This window comes from Saimiri boliviensis, chromosome 17 (genome assembly GCF_048565385.1).
Source record: "Saimiri boliviensis isolate mSaiBol1 chromosome 17, mSaiBol1.pri, whole genome shotgun sequence".
Classification (NCBI taxonomy): domain Eukaryota; kingdom Metazoa; phylum Chordata; class Mammalia; order Primates; family Cebidae; genus Saimiri; species Saimiri boliviensis.
This window is the reverse complement of record NC_133465.1, coordinates 52,963,451-52,979,945: the sequence shown is the minus strand read 5'-3', so window position 1 is coordinate 52,979,945 and position 16,495 is coordinate 52,963,451. Positions and strand designations below refer to the sequence as shown.

The 16,495-nt window shown below is 50.5% G+C and overlaps 1 protein-coding gene across 1 annotated transcript in view; it reads right to left on the bottom strand.

Annotated features, from left to right (window-relative positions):
- The window catches only part of MRC2 (mannose receptor C-type 2), a 58,817-nt gene that overhangs the window by 24,978 nt on the left and 17,344 nt on the right, over positions 1-16,495 (bottom strand). Inside the window, exons 2-3 of the mRNA XM_003942427.4 lie at positions 1,695-2,096; positions 131-304 (exon numbers count right to left, since the gene is read on the bottom strand). Of these exons, the coding sequence (XP_003942476.3) occupies positions 131-304; positions 1,695-2,096 (576 nt within the window). The remainder of the gene's footprint in view (positions 1-130; positions 305-1,694; positions 2,097-16,495) is intronic.

Below are 16,495 nucleotides of genomic sequence, written 5' to 3'. Positions count from 1 at the left end.
CCCTCCCCCCAACAGGCTGCTCTAGGCAGGGGAGGGGGCGGTGTCTCACCCTGGGCTCCGGGCCCCTCAGCACCAGCCTCCCTCCAGGAACTCCCTCTCCCCGCCATCCCCCAGCTCCACCCACTCTCACTCTTGATAGGGCAGAAGCCCCAGCGCTCGTCTTTGCCGTAGTCCTGGGTGGTGGCACACCACAGGTGCCCGTCCTCGCGGCCCGTGCTTGTGCAGCCGTGGAACCACTGGTTGTCATATTTGAAGGGGATGGTGCACGGCTTTCCGTGGGAGTTGCCCTGGATGGTGTAGACCTCTGCAATAGCGGAGAGAAGCCAGGCCCTCGGCACCTGGACACCGGAGGCTGCCCCGCCCCTCCACCCTCCGGAGAAATCCCCTAAAATCCAGGGAGCTGGGTGTGCACAGGGGTCGGAAGGTGGGAGAGGCGATGGCACCCCACAGTGGCTTGACGGCTCCTTCTGCTGTTGGGTCAGCCCAGGAGCCAGGGAGAGGTCTCAAGGCACACCTCATAGGGCTGGGAAGGGGCTCCCCCAGTACCCCTAATGCCCATCCAAACTCCAGCTGGGCGAGGGGGCCTCCAAGTCATCCACAGACAGCTAAGCCCGATGGAATCTCTGCTCAGCTACCCAGCGCATGGGTTCTATGTCCCCACAAAGTTCTATCTTGGAACTCAGGGGACCCCCTGAGTAAAGGCCACCCAGGATGGGGCTGCCCAACACAAGAGCCCAGCCCCCCACTGGGGGACTCTGGCCCCTGTTCACCACATGTAAGATGGGGATTAAGACACCATGGGGGGCTACAATAGGGTTTCACCTGGAGTGGGCCCTGGGGAAGGGAATTCTCATTTAATTTTATACTATTTGTATTTTGCAACTTTTACAAAAGTAAATTAAATGCTTTTGTTTTTTTTTTTTCTTTTTGAGATGGAGTCTTGCTCTGTCACCCAGGCTGCAGTGCAGTGGCACGATCTCAGCTCACTGCAACCTCTGCCTCCCAGGTTCAAGTGGTTCTCCTGCCTCAGCCTTCTGAGTAGCTGGGACTTAGGGCATGCACCACTACACCTGGCTAATTTTTGTATTTAGTAGAAACTGAGTATCTTCATTTTGGCTAGGCTGGTCTCGAACTCCCAACTTCAAGTGATCAATCCACCTCGGCTCTCAAAGTGCTGGGATTACAGGCACAAGCCACCGCACCTGGCCTGAAGTTACTTTTCTTTTGTTGTTTTTGTTTTTGTCTTTTTGAGACAAAGTCTCACTCTGTTGCCCAGGCTAGAGTGCAGTGGCACGATCTCGGCTCTCTGCAACTTCTGCCTCCCAGGTCCAAGTGATTCTCCTGCCTCAGCCTCCTAAGTAGCTGGACCACAGGCGCGTGCCACCACGCCCAGCTAATTTTTTGTATTTTTAGTAGAGGCAGAGTTTCATGGTGTTAGCCAGGATGGTGTCGATCTCCTGACCTTGTGATCCACCCGCCTTAGCCTCCCAAAGTGGTGGGATTATAGGCATGAGCCACCGCACCCGGCCCCCTACTTTTCTTAATTATTAAAAAATACTTCCTGTTATCATTAAAGATGTGACTGCCAAGGGTCCACAAAGGCCATAGGCCTTGTCACTGGGAATCTGTCCTTCACGGCTCCAGTCCCCTGGACACCAGGGACCCCACCCTCCCACCTGCAAGCAGCCCCTCACCATGGTAGGGCAGAGCACACAGATCCTCCTCGCTGCCATAGATGCGCCACTGGCTGCTGCGGGTCTGGTCCCCACGCTCAAGGGTGCCAGGCTTGGATACGTTGCTGATGCGGCCCCCCAGGAGTAAGGACAGCTGGTCACCCAGGGTACGACAATGCCAGCGAAGATTCAGTGCCTCCCGGTCACACTCGTACATGCCCAAGGAGGCCGTAGTGTTGGTGCCTGGCCAGCCTGTGCCCAGGCACTGCATGGTACCCAGGTTGAAGAGCCGGTTTCGGGAGACCCACTTCCAGCGCTGGGCAGGGTGACTGGTATTGCAAGCTGGGGTGACTCTGACCTGCCCACCCTGGGCCTCCAGGCAGCCCTGCAGTCCATGGCTGAAGATGAGGAAGACGTTGGGTTCTGGAAGGGAAGGCAGGACACGAGGTGTCACAGAGGGTCTCCTGACTGGCCCTTGGTGATCGGTGTAGCTTACAGGCACCGACCATGTGCCCGGTGCAGGGTGGTGAGCCTTCACTCACACATTAAATCACTCAGTCCTCACTACCAGCACTCTGAGGTGGACATGGGGGGGCCCTGCTATGCCCCTGCACCCAGTTGAGGCAGAGGCCTGTAGGGCCACCTCTGCTCTAGCCCCTGCTCACCTAGAGAGAGGACTCAGCCTTCTGTACCACCCTCAAAAGCAAACCCAGCTCCACCTGGAATGTCATGGACTGTATACTTTTCTGAAGATTTTATGAGGAGCAGTGAAGGTGTTTATACCACACACCACATTGCAACTTCGATCTCAATCTCTGTTACATGCGTGGTTTTCCTGCCAAAGTTCTTTGGTCTGGAGGCATTTTGTCTCACCCTTCCCCCTGCCCCTTGCACTGGTTCCATCCTTTCCTCCTGCTAGAATCTTCCCAAACCACTCACCCCGCCCTTGAACTATTTCATGCCTTAATTTTTAGGAAGCAGTGTAGCTCTTTGGCTTCCTTAACTTTTCCCCTTTCCACCGTCTCCTCGATGAGCAGGCACCCACTACAGAAGACACCGGGGAAACCCAACCTGCCCCACCACAGCACACCCACTTTACCGAGTAAGAAATGTGGCTTGGGCCGGGCGCGGTGGCTCAAGCCTGTAATCCCAGCACTTTGGGAGGCCGAGGCGGGTGGATCACAAGGTCAAGAGATCGAGACCATCTTGGTCAACATGGTGAAACCCCGTCTCTACTAAAAATACAAAAAAAATAGCTGGGCATGGTGGCGCGTGCCTGTAATCCCAGCTACTCAGGAGGCTGAGGCAGGAGAATTGCCTGAACCCAGGAGGCGGAGGTTGCGGTGAGCCGAGATCGCGCCATTGCACTCCAGCCTGGGTAACAAGAGCGAAACTCCGTCTCAAAAAAAAAAAAAAAAAAAAGAAAAAAAGAAATGTGGCTTCAATGCACAGAGACAGAAAGTAGATTAGTGCTTGCCTATGGGTCATGAGGATGGGGGGTGGCTGCTAAGGGGCACAGCACTTCTTTTGAGGGGATGATGAAAATGTTCTAAAATTAGACTGTCATGAGAGTTGCACATCTCTGTGAATAAACTAAATCCCAATTAAATATACTTTTTTTTTTTAGATGGAGTCTCACCCTGTCATCCAGGCTAGAGTACAGTGGCATGACCCCAGCTCACTACAACCTCCCCCTCCCGGGTTCAAGCGATTCTCTGCCTCAGCCTCCTGACTAGCTGGGATTACAGGCGCCCGCCATCAGGCCAAGCTAATTTTTGTATTTTCAGTAGCGATGGGATCTTGGCCAGGCTGGTCTCGAACTCCTGACCTTGTGATCTGCCCACCTCAGTCTCTCAATGTGCTTGGATTACAGACAGGCATGAGCCACCGTGCCTGGCCCTAAATATACATTTTAAATGGGTAAATTCTATATGCAAGTTATGTTTCAGTGAAAAAGAAGGAAGGAGCAAGGGAGGGAAGGAAGGAAGAGAGAGAAAGAGAAGAAAGAAAGGAAGAAAGTAGGGAGGAAGGAGGGAGGAAGGAGGGAGGAAGGGATAGCTGAAAGGGAGGGAAGGAAGGAGGGAGGGAGGAAAGGAAGGTACGAAAAGACAGACTGAGTCTTAGAGACATGAAGTGACCTGCTCCCAGTGTCACACAGCCAGTAAGCAAACCCACATCGGTGACATCCACATTTTATCACCTTCCCTTTGTTCCCTGGCTGCCACTTACGCACACAATACACATACGGAGTACATCCAATCTCCAGAGAATTTTGCATCCACTGGCCACTAGCTCCCCAGGATACTTTTCACGTCTTGAAAGCATGAATCCAATTGCTAGTGTTTCTTTATCTTTGAGACTGAGTCTTGCTCTTGTTGCCCAGGCTGGAGTGCAATGGTGTAATCTCAGCTCACCGCAACCTTCACCACCTGGGTTCAAGCAATTCTCCTGCCTCAGCCTCCCAAGTATCTGGAATTACAAGCACCTGCCACCACACTTGGCTAATTTTTTGTATTTTTAGTAGAGATGGGGTTTCACCATGTTGGTCAGGGTGGTCCCAAACTCCCCACCTCAGGTGATCCACCCACCTGGCCTCCCAAAGTGCTGGGATTACAGACATGCGCCACCACACCCAGCTAATATTTTGTATTTTTAGTAGAGACAGGGTTTCACCATGTGGTCAGGGTGGTCTCGAACTCCTGATCTCAGGTGATCCGCCTGCCTCAGCCTCCCAAAGTGCTGGGATTACAGGCCTAAGCCACCGCACCCGGCAGCTAGGGTTTCAATTCTAGCTCTGCCACTGAATATGGGACTTGAGCAAAGTGCTTCACCTCTCTATGCACGTTTCCTCATCTTAAGATTCTGGTAAAGATGAAACGAGATAATACATGTAAAGCATTTGGAGCAGGGTCTGGCAGAGTAAGAAGACTATAAATGGTCAACACTATTATTATTCTGTTACAGGTAAAGAAATTGGCTGAGGACGGTGAAGCCATTTGATGACAAGAGTCAGAAGGCTATAAAGGGATGGAGCTGAAATGTGGCCCTAGTCTCCTGCAACCAAATCCTGAGTTCTCTCTCTTCCCCCATGCTGATCTCACCATCCTACTATATAGTCCATTCTCCAAAGACAGTCAGGATTTTTTTTTTTTTTTTTTTTTTTTTTTTGAGACAAAGATCTGTTCTGTCACCCAGGCTGGATTGCAGTGGTGTGATCTGGGCTCACTTCAACCTCTGCCTCCCAGGTTCAAGCAATTCTCCTATATCAGCCTCCCAAGTAGGTGAGACTACAGGCACACACCACCACACCCAGCTAAGGTTTTTGTATTTTTAGTAGAGACATGGTGTTTCGCCATGTTGCCCAGGCTGGTCTCAAACGCCTGAGCTCAGGCAATCTGCCCGCCTCAGCCTCCCAAAGTGCTGGGATTACAGGCATAAGCCACTGCACCTGGCCTAGAATAATCTTTTATTTTATTTTATTTTATTTTTATTTTTGTGTTTTGAGAAAATAATCTTTTTTTTTCTTAAAACGTAAATTACATCCTGGCAACTTTCATTTAAGAAAATAGAATAATCTTTTAAAGACAAAAATCAGTCCTAGAAAAAATTTAAAAATATTATTGGAGTGTTGAAGGTCATAGAAAACAGTGATGTAGGCTGGGCACAGTGGCTCACGCCTGTAATCTCAGCACTTTGGGAGGCTGAGGCAGGTGCATCACCTGAGGTTGGGGGTTCGAGACCAGCCTGACCAACATGCAGAAACCCCATCTCTACTAGAAATACAAAATTAGCCCAGTGTAGTGGCACATGCCTGTAATCCCAGCTACTCGGGAGGCTGAGACAGGAGAATCACTTGAACCCAGGAGGTGGAAGTTTCAGTAAACTGGGATTGCACCATTGCACTACAGCCTAGGCAACAAGAGTAAAACTCTGTCTCAAAAAAAGAAAGAAAAAGAAAAAAAAAGAAAAGAAAAAGAAAACTAAAACAGTGATGAATTCAATGGCAAAAGAACTTTTTTCAAAAAAAAAAAGATTTATTTCATGGTGACATATAATGCCATCAGCAAGGTCAAAATTCAAATAAATTACAAAAATGTATGTACCTTATTAGAGGCAAACAGTTATGTCTCCAATATAAAAAGAGCTTCTGGCTGGTCCAAAGGTGGTGAGTTATCGAAATTGGTTGTTCGTAGTTACAGACCAAACTCTTTGTTCTACTCTTTCCTCCCTTCTGATTTTACTAGTATGAAGAAAAAAAAGAAAAAAGAAAAGAAAGAAGAGCTTCTACCAAAAAAAACAGATACATGAAATTTGAGGAAAGTATCAACAATGCAGTAGGAAATGGAAAAGAGATGTGCATAGAAAGCAAAAAAAGAAAATGCAATTGCCTCTTAAATATTTGAAATGACAGCCTCGCTCATAGTAAAAAGGGGGGAGAAAAAACAGAAGACAGGTAAATCTTCCTTCTGCTTGAATTCTTTCAAAGATGATTCATCATTCTTCAAATTAAATTCAACATCTTAGTATGAGCCACAATTTAACATAATCTGGTCCTGTCTAACAGTCTGATCTCAAACCTTGTTATTCCACCTTGCTCAAGACCCTTTGACCTCCTTGTTCTTCCTTGAACAAGCCCTCCTCTTTCCTGCCTCTGGGCCTATGCATTATTTCCTCTACCTGGCATTTCACATTTCAAACAACAAAAAAAGGTAACATCTTTAGAGAGGCCTTCCTGGCCTCCCAATTTTAAAGTGACCACAGCTACTCTCTACCATATCACTTGATATCTAATGCCCTTCAGGGCATTTATTGTCTGATTTTTTTTCAACATCTGGGTTGTCTGTGAGTCTGCATCTATTGACTGTTTTTTCTTTTGATCATGGGTCATCTCCGGTTGCCTACTGTCTGCTAATTTTTATTATATGCTGGACATCGTGGATAACATCATAAGGAGTCTGGACTTTTTGTTGTATACTGAACATCAGCGATGATATGTTAAAGAGAATCTGGATTCTTTTTTACTTTTATTATTTATTTTATTTTATTTTAAGACAGGGTTTCACCATGTTGGTCAGGCTGGTCTTGAACTCCTGACCGCAGGTGATCCACCCGCCTTGGCCTCCAAAGTGCTTGGCTTATAGGCATAAGCCACCACTCCTGGCCGGAATCTGGATTCTTAAAAAAATCTTCCTATAAAGAATGCTGGGTTTTGTTGTGGCAGGCAGTTAAATTACCAGTGGATTACCTTGCTCCTGTGGAGGTTTGGTTTTAAGCTTTGCTAGGGTGGGGTTGTTTGGGTTTTGCCTTTAGTCTTCAGATGTGGCTTTTAACCTTGGATTTAATCATAAGGTGAGGCCCTTCTGGGGTTCTGAAAGAAAACCTTAGGTGATTACTAAGCCCCTCAAACTTGGTGGAACTTGAATTTTAAACTGCTTCCGCAGCACCAGGTAGCAACTGAAACCTCTGACTGGAACAACTGCCACAGCTCATCTCTGGGTCCCCTGCCTTTAACCTGCTCCTTCCCTCCTGCCATGAACTGAATGTTTGTGTCAACCTCCAAAAATTCATGTGTTGAAATCTTTTTTTTTTTTTGAGACAAAGTCTCACTCTGCTGCCCAAGCTGGAGTACAGTGGCCTGATCTCAGCTCACTGTTGCAAACTTCGCCTCCAGGTTCAAGTGATTCTCCTGCCTCAACCTCCAGAGTAGCTGGGACTACAGGCCTGCACCACCATGCCCCACTAATTTTTGTATTTTTAGTAGAGATGCAGTTTCACCATGTTTTCCAGGCTGGTCTCAAACTCCTGACCTCAGGTGATCTGTCCACCTCCACCTCCCAAAGTGCTGGGATTACAGGTATGAGCCACCAGAGCAGGCCTGTGTTGAAATCTTAACCCCCAAGGTGATGGCATTAGCATGTGAGGTCTTTGGGAGGTACTTAGGTCATTAGGGAAGAGCCTTCATGAATAGGATGAGTGTCCAAATAAAAGATGCCCCAAAGAGACCTTCGCCCGTTCCACCATGTGAGAGTAACAGTGAGAAGACAGCTGTCCACAAGGAAGTGGCCCTTACCAGACCCTGAATCTACAGGGATCTTAATCTTAGACTTCTAAGCCTCCAAAGCTGTGAGAAGTACATTTCTGTTGTTTACGAGGCATCTGTTTATGGTATTGTGTTTTAACAGCCCAAACAGACTAGGTCACCTTTCAGCCACACACCAGAAACCAGCCCCAGGACTTGATCCATGCCTGCCCAAGCTCCCTTTAAGGAGTAGGAATCCAGCTCTCAGAAACTCTACTCCAGGCAGTAATAACAGAAAACGGCCCTGGGCACGAGGTGGCCAAAGGGACCTGGGGTTAGAAAAGAAAAAAACTTTTTGCTCGTTTTGTAGATGCTTCTCAGAGATAAGACTGGAATAGGAGGCCCAAAACTTCCTGAGAGCTCACAAGAGCCCAAGGGGATGTTATCTTCCTTTCCTCCCCAGCCAGAGAATCCACAAGTGTGCTAAATCAGTGCCAGATGGGTTGCAGCCGTTGTGGCAAACTGTGAATGAAGGGTCTGAAGAGGTCCAGATAAGTCGGCAGGGGCCACACCCAGGGTCAGGCCAACCTCCCCTCATTTGACAGAGGAAACTGAGCCTAGAAAGGGGACTGTATTAGAATGTCCAATGGAAGTAACTTTCAGGGCCTCAGTTTCCTCCTTTGTCACATAAGCCCAGCTCTGAGGCTCCCCGTCCTCCCTCTGACATCCTAGGCTCTGGGTTCAAATCCACCCAACCTTCTGCTAGGTGCACGGCATGTTCCAGGCAACGCCAGGACCATGAGGAAACCCGCAGCACCGCCCCCCTCCCCTGGCAGGATTTGTGATCCAGTTAGAGGAGAACTGCCGGGTATAAGAGCAAACAAGCCATTTAAATCCCAGGTGTCAGGAGGCGTTGCAGGGAGCTCTGTGCCTCCCAGGGGCCGAGAGACTCCACTGGGCAGAGATCTGAGGACTGCAGATGTGGAGGAGGCACTGAGCAAAGAACGCAGGTCACATTTTCTCATTTGGCAGCAAAAGAGGACAAAGGCAACCTCTTGCATTTTCTTATTTGGCAGCAAATGAGAAAAAGCTGAGGAATCAGAAAACGAGGAGAGGCGTGCAGGAGTTCTGCAAGGCAAAGGAGAGGCTGAGGGGGATTCCTGTAGGTGGATCCGGGGGACTCTGCCAAGCCAGGGTCAGGGGCTCTTGGGAGAGCATTTTCTACCCAAAGTGGCCGGTGGGCCTGGGCCCTCACTGAAAGAAGGCTCTTTCTCCAAGCCTCATGGAGGGGGAGTGCAAGTGCAGGCTGGGCTGGAACTGCTGGGGAAAGAGAAAAGGCGTGCTGAGAGCTGGCTCTGTGTTCTTTGTACCCGTGCTTCATCAAGCACATACAAAGCGGGCAGAGGGAGCTCAGAGTGCAGAGGCCTGATGCTCCCCATCCAGAGAGGGCCCCTCCAGCCTCACCCACACCCCAGCCTCATCCATATGCATGGGAGCATCAGGTGTCAGTGGGGGCAGCAAAAGTGCCCCCCACAGAAGGTGCAGGGCCCCTCACAGGATCTTGGGATTCTCCTCCCCAAAGGACAAAGATCACTTCCTGCATTTTGTAGGCAATCATCCCATGCCTAGCACAGTGCTATGCATCAAGCTGTGGCTCAATATGTTCTTATTGAGTGAATGAAGAAATGAATGAAGCTAGGCAGGGAGTTGTACACTGAGCACTGGCTGGGTGTGATTCATTCATTCATCCATCCAACAACGATGTATTGAGAATTTCATAGATGCCAACAGAGCATTAGACACTGAGGATATTGTGAACAATATAGACACGATCCCAGCCCTTATCACCATATGGTTTGGCAGGGCACTGGGCTCTATAATGAAGACATGGCAACAGTAAAAATCTGTGACCTTCCTAAGCTGCCTTTATCTGCCCAGAAAACTTCCCATCCCCTTCTTCTTGTTCTTGTATTGTGTACCTCTAGTTATGTGGATATGGGGGTGGGCACAAGGCTCACTCCTGAGCTGATGACAGTGTCTATCCCCTTAGCCACAGTGATGGGCCACATAACTCAAATAAGGCTAATCAGAGAACTTCCCTGGAACACATAAAGCTTTCTCTTTGTGTTAAGATTGCTAGGCTGGGCTGCCAATGGCCATGCTTCCTACGATGAGGGGATAATATATAAAGAGAAGCAGAGTGGAGATGGAAGAGAGGAAGCAATTCCTAGAGATGCTGGATGTCCAGTCCCTGTCCCTGTCCCTGAATCCCTGAGGCTCTTTTCTCCATTCTGTGAGTCACTCAGATCCTCTGCAGCCAGCTGGGCTCCTGCATTCCCTTTTTAAATGAGCTTGTTTGCATCGGGTTTCTCTCCCATTCTCCTCATTCCGTGGGAGACTACTGCTCCAGGACCTCCTCTGACCTGTCAGACCAGCCTCTTGGGTCAGCTGCAGCACCAAAACCATCTCAGAGGAGGTGCCTGGAGGCTGGACTCTCAGCCCATTCTCCTAATCACCCTCTGGCTGCTCCTCCAGGGGCTTTCTCATCCCATACAGATGATAATCATTTATGAAGCACTGAAAGGGAAATTAAAAATGAACCAGATGCTGGGTGCAGTGGCTCACTCCTTTAATCCCTGCACTTGGAAAGGCTAAGATGGCAGGATTGTTTGAGCCCAGGAGTTTAAGACAAGCCTGAGCAACATGGTGAGATCCAATCTCTAGAAAAAAATTTAAAATCAGCCAGGTGTGGTGACATGTGCCTGTGGTCCCGGCTACTCAGGAGGCTGAGGTGGAAGGACTGACTGAGCCTAAGAGTTTGAGGCAGTAGTGAGATATCACACCACTGCATTCCAGCCTAGAAATCAGAAGATGACAGGGCCTCTGCCCTCATGCATCTACAACGAAGCTGGAGAGGCTGAACTCATGAACCAATCCATGGAAAAGTTCAAGCCTGCACGGTTGGGGGTGAAAGTGATAGAAAGAAATGAACTTTCCAGATAAATGAAGTGTGATAGAAATATGTCTTTTCTTTTTTCTTGAAATGGAGTCTTCCTCTGTTGCCCAGGCTGGAGTACTACAGCATGATCTCCGCTCACCATCACCTTTGCCTACTGGGTTCAGGTGATTCTCCTGCCTCAGCCTCTAGAGTAGCTGGGATTACAAGCGTGCGTCATCACGCCTGGCTAATTTTTTGTATTTTTAGTAGAGACGAGGTTTCACCATGTTGGCCAGGCTGGTCTCTCCTAACTTTGTGATCTGCTCACCTCGCTCTCCCAAAATGCTGGGATTACAGGCATGAGCCACCCTGCCTGGACTTCTTTTGTTTGTTTGTTTGTTTAAGGGGGTTTCACTCTGTTGTCAAGTGCAGTGGCATGATCATAGTTCACTGCAGCCTTGAACTCCTGGGCTCAAGCGATCCTCCCATCTAAGGCCTAAGAGTAGCTGGGACTAAAGGCATGTACCGCCATTCTCAGCGTTTTTTTTTTTTTTTTTTTACTTTTTGTAGAGTTGGGGGTCTTGCTTTCTTTCTCAGGCTGGTCTCGAACTCCTGGCCCCAATCTCCTTATCCTCCTACCTTGGCCTTCCAAAGTACAGGGATTATAGGTATGAGCCACCGTGGATGGATCACTTGAGCCCAGGAGTTCAATGCTGCAGTGAACTATGATCATGCCACTGTACTTGACAACAGAGTGAAACTCCCTTAAACAAACAAACAAACAACAAAAAAAAGTCCAGGCAGGGTGGCTCACGCCTGTAATCCCAGCATTTTGGGAGGGTGAGGTGGGCAGATCACAAGGTTAGGAGAGACCAGCCTGGCCAACAGGGTGAAACCTCGTCTCTACTAAAAATACAAAAAATTAGCCAGGCATGGGGACGCACGCCTGTAATCTCAGCTACTCTGGAGGCTGAGGCAGGAGAATCACTTGAACCCAGGAGGCAAAGGTGATGGTGAGCAGAGAAATATTCCCATCTAGTTTGATGGGAATATTTCTGATGTAGTCCACACTTCTTGCCTCTCAGACATCCAGGTCATCACCTGGGAAACGTATACCCATGCTCCGGGGCAACTGGGTTTTAAAGCAATTTGCCCTACACTGAGTAACCTGTCTCCTTCCTCCCTGTTGATGGTCACTGAGGCCTCCTTTCCCGTCCTGTCTGCTCCAAGGCACACAATGCTTTGGTGAAGTCCCGAGGCTGAGTGCAAAGGCTTGACAACAGTTTGTGTCTCCGAAGCAAAAGCCTCAGCTGCTTCTGCAGTTTCCCCAGGCTCAATCCATCTGCAGAGGCAGCCGGAGGTCTGACCTCAGATAAGACCGCAGCTCTCCACGAGACATCATGGATGAAGGAAGCAGATGAGAAGTTAATTCTAGCATGGTGCCTGGCATGCAGCAGACTCTCAACAAGTATGTGTTGCATGAGAGGCATGTCGCATAAAATCCTGAAAGGCGAAAGCAGAGACAAGACAAGGACAAGGATGGCAGTGCAAGCTGCGGCACCGCGGGAGCAGAGGCTGCAGGCAGGAACATAGGGCCCAGCGACCACCTGGCTTAGCTCCTGAAAAGCTGGGTGCTGGGGCCAGCTGGCCAGCCCTGGAGGGGACTCAATTCCATTCCTGAGGGCATGGCGGGGTAACCTCAAGTCTCTGACCCTCTCCCCCACCTCTGCCCCTCCCCCGGCCACGCAGAGGCGAGGGGTCATCCCAGAGAGAGCCAGAGGCCGCCTGAAAGGGCCGCCAGCCAAGAGGAGCAGCTGTTTTCAATGAGCTGCTTAACCTCGAGGCCGGGCCTGGAAATGTCCGAGTCAGCAGAAGCTGCCAGCCCCACCCTGCTAAGGGGCCAACTCTGGGGACCCAGCACCCCACCCCGAACTACTCTTGGCTAGAGACTGTCTCCACGTAGGTGCACGAATTTGAGACCCTGGGCTGGAGGAGGGGGGCTTCCCTTCGATGGAGGGGGTGACATGACATTGAAGCCCAATACCTTGTCCAACTGTGCCACATCCCCATGCAACATCCTGAGCTCTGGTGAGTTTCCCTCTGCCGGCCACCTTCCCCTTTTCACGCCCTCTCCCTCCTCTCCAACAGTTCCTCAGTCCCAGCCAAGCCTAACCGCTTTCCTCCACTGCTTAAAGGGCGTGTGCCTAAAACCTACACACACAGCCCCAGTGGGTGCGCTGCTGCTGTCACAGGCCACCTCTGTAGCGCAGTACTGGCTTCCCACACCAGTCATTTTCAGAGGTGCTTTGCTCCCCGCTTCAAATCTCTGTGTCACAGACTGTGATATCTGTGTTCTAGGAAGACATTAAATCACACTCTGACAGGGAATGGATGGAGGGGTGGGACTGTCCCTTCACCTACTAAATGCAGGGAATGGTAGGGAGAGGGAGTCCTTGGAAGGCGACTGTCACCTTTCCCGTGGTTTTGCTGGTCCCCAGACACCGCCCCGGGGGTTGGGGCGGGTGGTAATGTGGGCTGGGTGGAAGCTAGCTCCTGGGGTTCTCTGAGAAGGCAAATCCTCACCCGGGCTGGCCTTCCGCTTCTCAGTGGCACGGTATTTGATCTCATCCCCTGCTGGCTTTTGTCTTCTGAGACCAAAGCATCACAGTATTTTCTGCGAGTCCTCTCCCAGGCCCCCCTTGCTGGAGGAACTGGAGAGCTGCCAAGCGACAAAAAGCAGCGATGGCTCTCGCCTCCAACTTCTGCTCTGGGCAGCGCCCGGCCCTTTCCTCCCACTGGCTCTTCCTCACCGGGGTCACCGGGCCTGGGTCCCCAGAGCCGGAGCATCCCGGGTGCGGGCACACCTTGACCCCTTTCTCCCCCGACCCGGGGCCCAGGCTCTGCTGCTCCCAGTCCCACCTACCCTTAGAGTTCCGAGTCTTAGCTGCCTCTGCTCCCCGAGGGCGCCCCTGGCCCCGCCATCGTGCGCCCCCAACTCCGCGGGGCACCCCTTCCTCCCCCTCAATCTGCGGCATGCCCCACCCCCTGCCACCGTGCGCCCCCCTCCAAGAGGCGCCCCGCCCTCCACCCCCCGTGGACCCCCCTCTCCACGGGGCGCCCCTCCCTCCACCGCTGTGCGCCCCCTCAACCTGCGGTGCGCCCCTCTCCGCTGCCTCCCAGCCCAGCTAGACAAATGCCCGGTCTGCGTGGCCGCTGCCCCGGCGCCGTCTGCGAGCCCGAAGCCAAAATAAACAACCCAAGAGCCACTTCCTTCCCCGTGGGGGGAACTTTCACAACGACGTCGGGCTCCGGGCGCAGGAGGAAGTGGCTTTCTGGGCCAGCAGCATCCAACCTCACTGACCAGGTCGCGGAGGGCAGAATTTGGGAATATGCGACCCGGAGTGCAGGGCGGAGGCAGAGCCTCGCCAGGCCACGCGATCGCTCGAATCCTTTCGGGGACCCCATCGGCGACAGCGGCCATCACCCCATAAACGCAGGTCCGGAAGGCCTCTGTGCAGCCACACCTGTTCACCTCTCCGTGGGGGAGTGGTGCGCCTGTCCCTTCGTAAAACCACGGACAGGTTAGGACCCCACGCCTGGTTGATTGAGGATGAATCTGTGAGTAAGCGCGTCGCTTTACTGGGAGACACACGAACTTGGGGAAAGCACTTCTTTAAAATGTGGTTTTGACAAAGCGTCTACAAGGTGTGTGTGGTGGGGAGTAACCTAAAGCTAAAATATTACAGGCGCCCGTCCCGTTCATTGGAGAGTCAATAGAAATGAAGAAAAGCTCTGGGACTTTCTGTAATTCACAATTTTCCATGGTGAAAACTTAGGTTTTCTGAATTCAAATAAACCCAAAACTTAGATGCCCGCACACACAAAAGAAATGTGTAGAGAAATGTATTCAACCAGAATGATTAGAAACCTGTTTCATGAGAAACAGGTTTAAAATATTAACAGTCAGGCGACCTGTAATCCCAGTATTTTGGGAGGCCGAGGCAGGTGGATCACTTAAGGCCAGGAGTTCGAGACCAGCCTGGCTAACATGGTGAAACCCCATCTCTAATTTAAAAAAACAAGAATTACCCGGGCATGGTGGTGAGGTGGTGGGGCATGCCTGGGGAGACAGGCAGGAGAAACTCTTGAACCCAGGAGGAGGAGGTGGCAGTGAGCCCAGATCACACCACTGCACTCCAGCCTGGTGGACAGAGTGAGACCCTGTCTCAAAATAAATAAATTAATTAATTAACATTCAATTCAATTTCTTGGTAATGGTCTTTCAAATGACCCTTGACAAAAAAAGGCAGGGAGTCCCGACAACCTTCGTGGGGGTCCTCACTGGCCAGGCACCCTCTGAGGACCCAGCCTCCATCCCTGGCCTCTCCATGCCCTGGACCTTTGCCCCGGCATGAGTCTGGGCTTGTGAAAGATGTTTATGAAATGACAGAATGATTGTGAAGAGAGGGACCTTAGAGTTCATCTTGACAATCCTTAGGAATGGGGAAATGGAACACAGAAAGCTGCCGTGACTTCCCCAGGAATGTTCACGGAATTGGACCATGGCCTTTTCATTAGGTCTAAACCCACTGGAGTCCTAAACAGCACGGGGCCAGTATTTGCTTCTCTAGGCAAACCACATCATTTACGTCAAAACCGAGAATGAAATGGCAAGTTAGTGATCATTACACCAGGACCACAAGCGTGAACCAGGCCTGCCCCAGGCAAACTGGGGCCTGTGGTCACCCTTCGCTTGTGAAAGACACAAAGAATGCCAGCCCTTAACATTTACCATGCGCTTTTGGGCACCAGACACTGGGCTTCAAGGCTTTTCATTAATCCTTGTAACAACCCTCAAATGTAGGTAAAACTCTGATCTGCACTCAACAGAAGAGGAAACTGAGGTATTAAATAACTGAGAGATTAACATCTTGATAACATGGTTAATCAGGGGAAGAGCTGGGAAGGAAGGCCGGGCACTTACTCTAGAGCGGAATCCAGTTATTCTCGGTATTTTAAATGATAGCTCTCAGGCAAGTTGTGTTTAGCCTTCAGGGCATGTCAGAGAGACTATACATAAAAATGTGGAACTCCAATAGAGACAGCATGCCTGCAGGGCACCAGCCACAAGAGCTGGTGCAGCTGCCCACCTGGGAGGGGTGTGAACTCACCAGCCTGCCACAGTCTCCACCCATCCCTTTTATGCCCCCACCACACACACACACACACTTGATGTGGAATTTGAATGGCCATATAGTATTATGCATGTTTTTCTGAGCAGCTACGCATTCTTCAGTATCCTGGTGTCTATTAAGAATGATGGCCAGGGATGGTGGCTCCCAGCACTTTGGGAGGCTTAGGTGGGCAAATCACTTGAGGCCAGGAGTTCAAGGCCAGCCTGGCAACATGGTGAAACCTTGTCTCTACTAAAAATACAAAACTTAGCCAAGTGTGGTGTCGGGCACCTGTAGTCCCAGCTACTCAGGGGGCTGATGCAGGAGAATCACTTGAATCCTAGAGGCAAAGGTTGCAGTGAGCTGAGATAGTGCCACTCAAACCTCAGCAACAGAGTGACACTCTGTCTCAAAAAAAAAAAAAAAAAAAAAAATGACAAGAGGGCTGCATCTGTTTCAAAATACAACAAAACAGCCAGGCGCAGCAGCTCACACCTGTAATCCCAGCACTGTGGGAGGCTGAGGTGGGTGGATCACAATGTCAGGAGATTGAGTCCATCCTGGCCAACATGGTGAAACCCTGTCTCTACTAAAATACAAAAAATTAGCCAGGCATAGTGGTGGGCACCTGTAATCCCAGCAACTTAGGAGGCTGAGACAGGAGAATTGCTTGAATCTGGGAGGTGGAGGT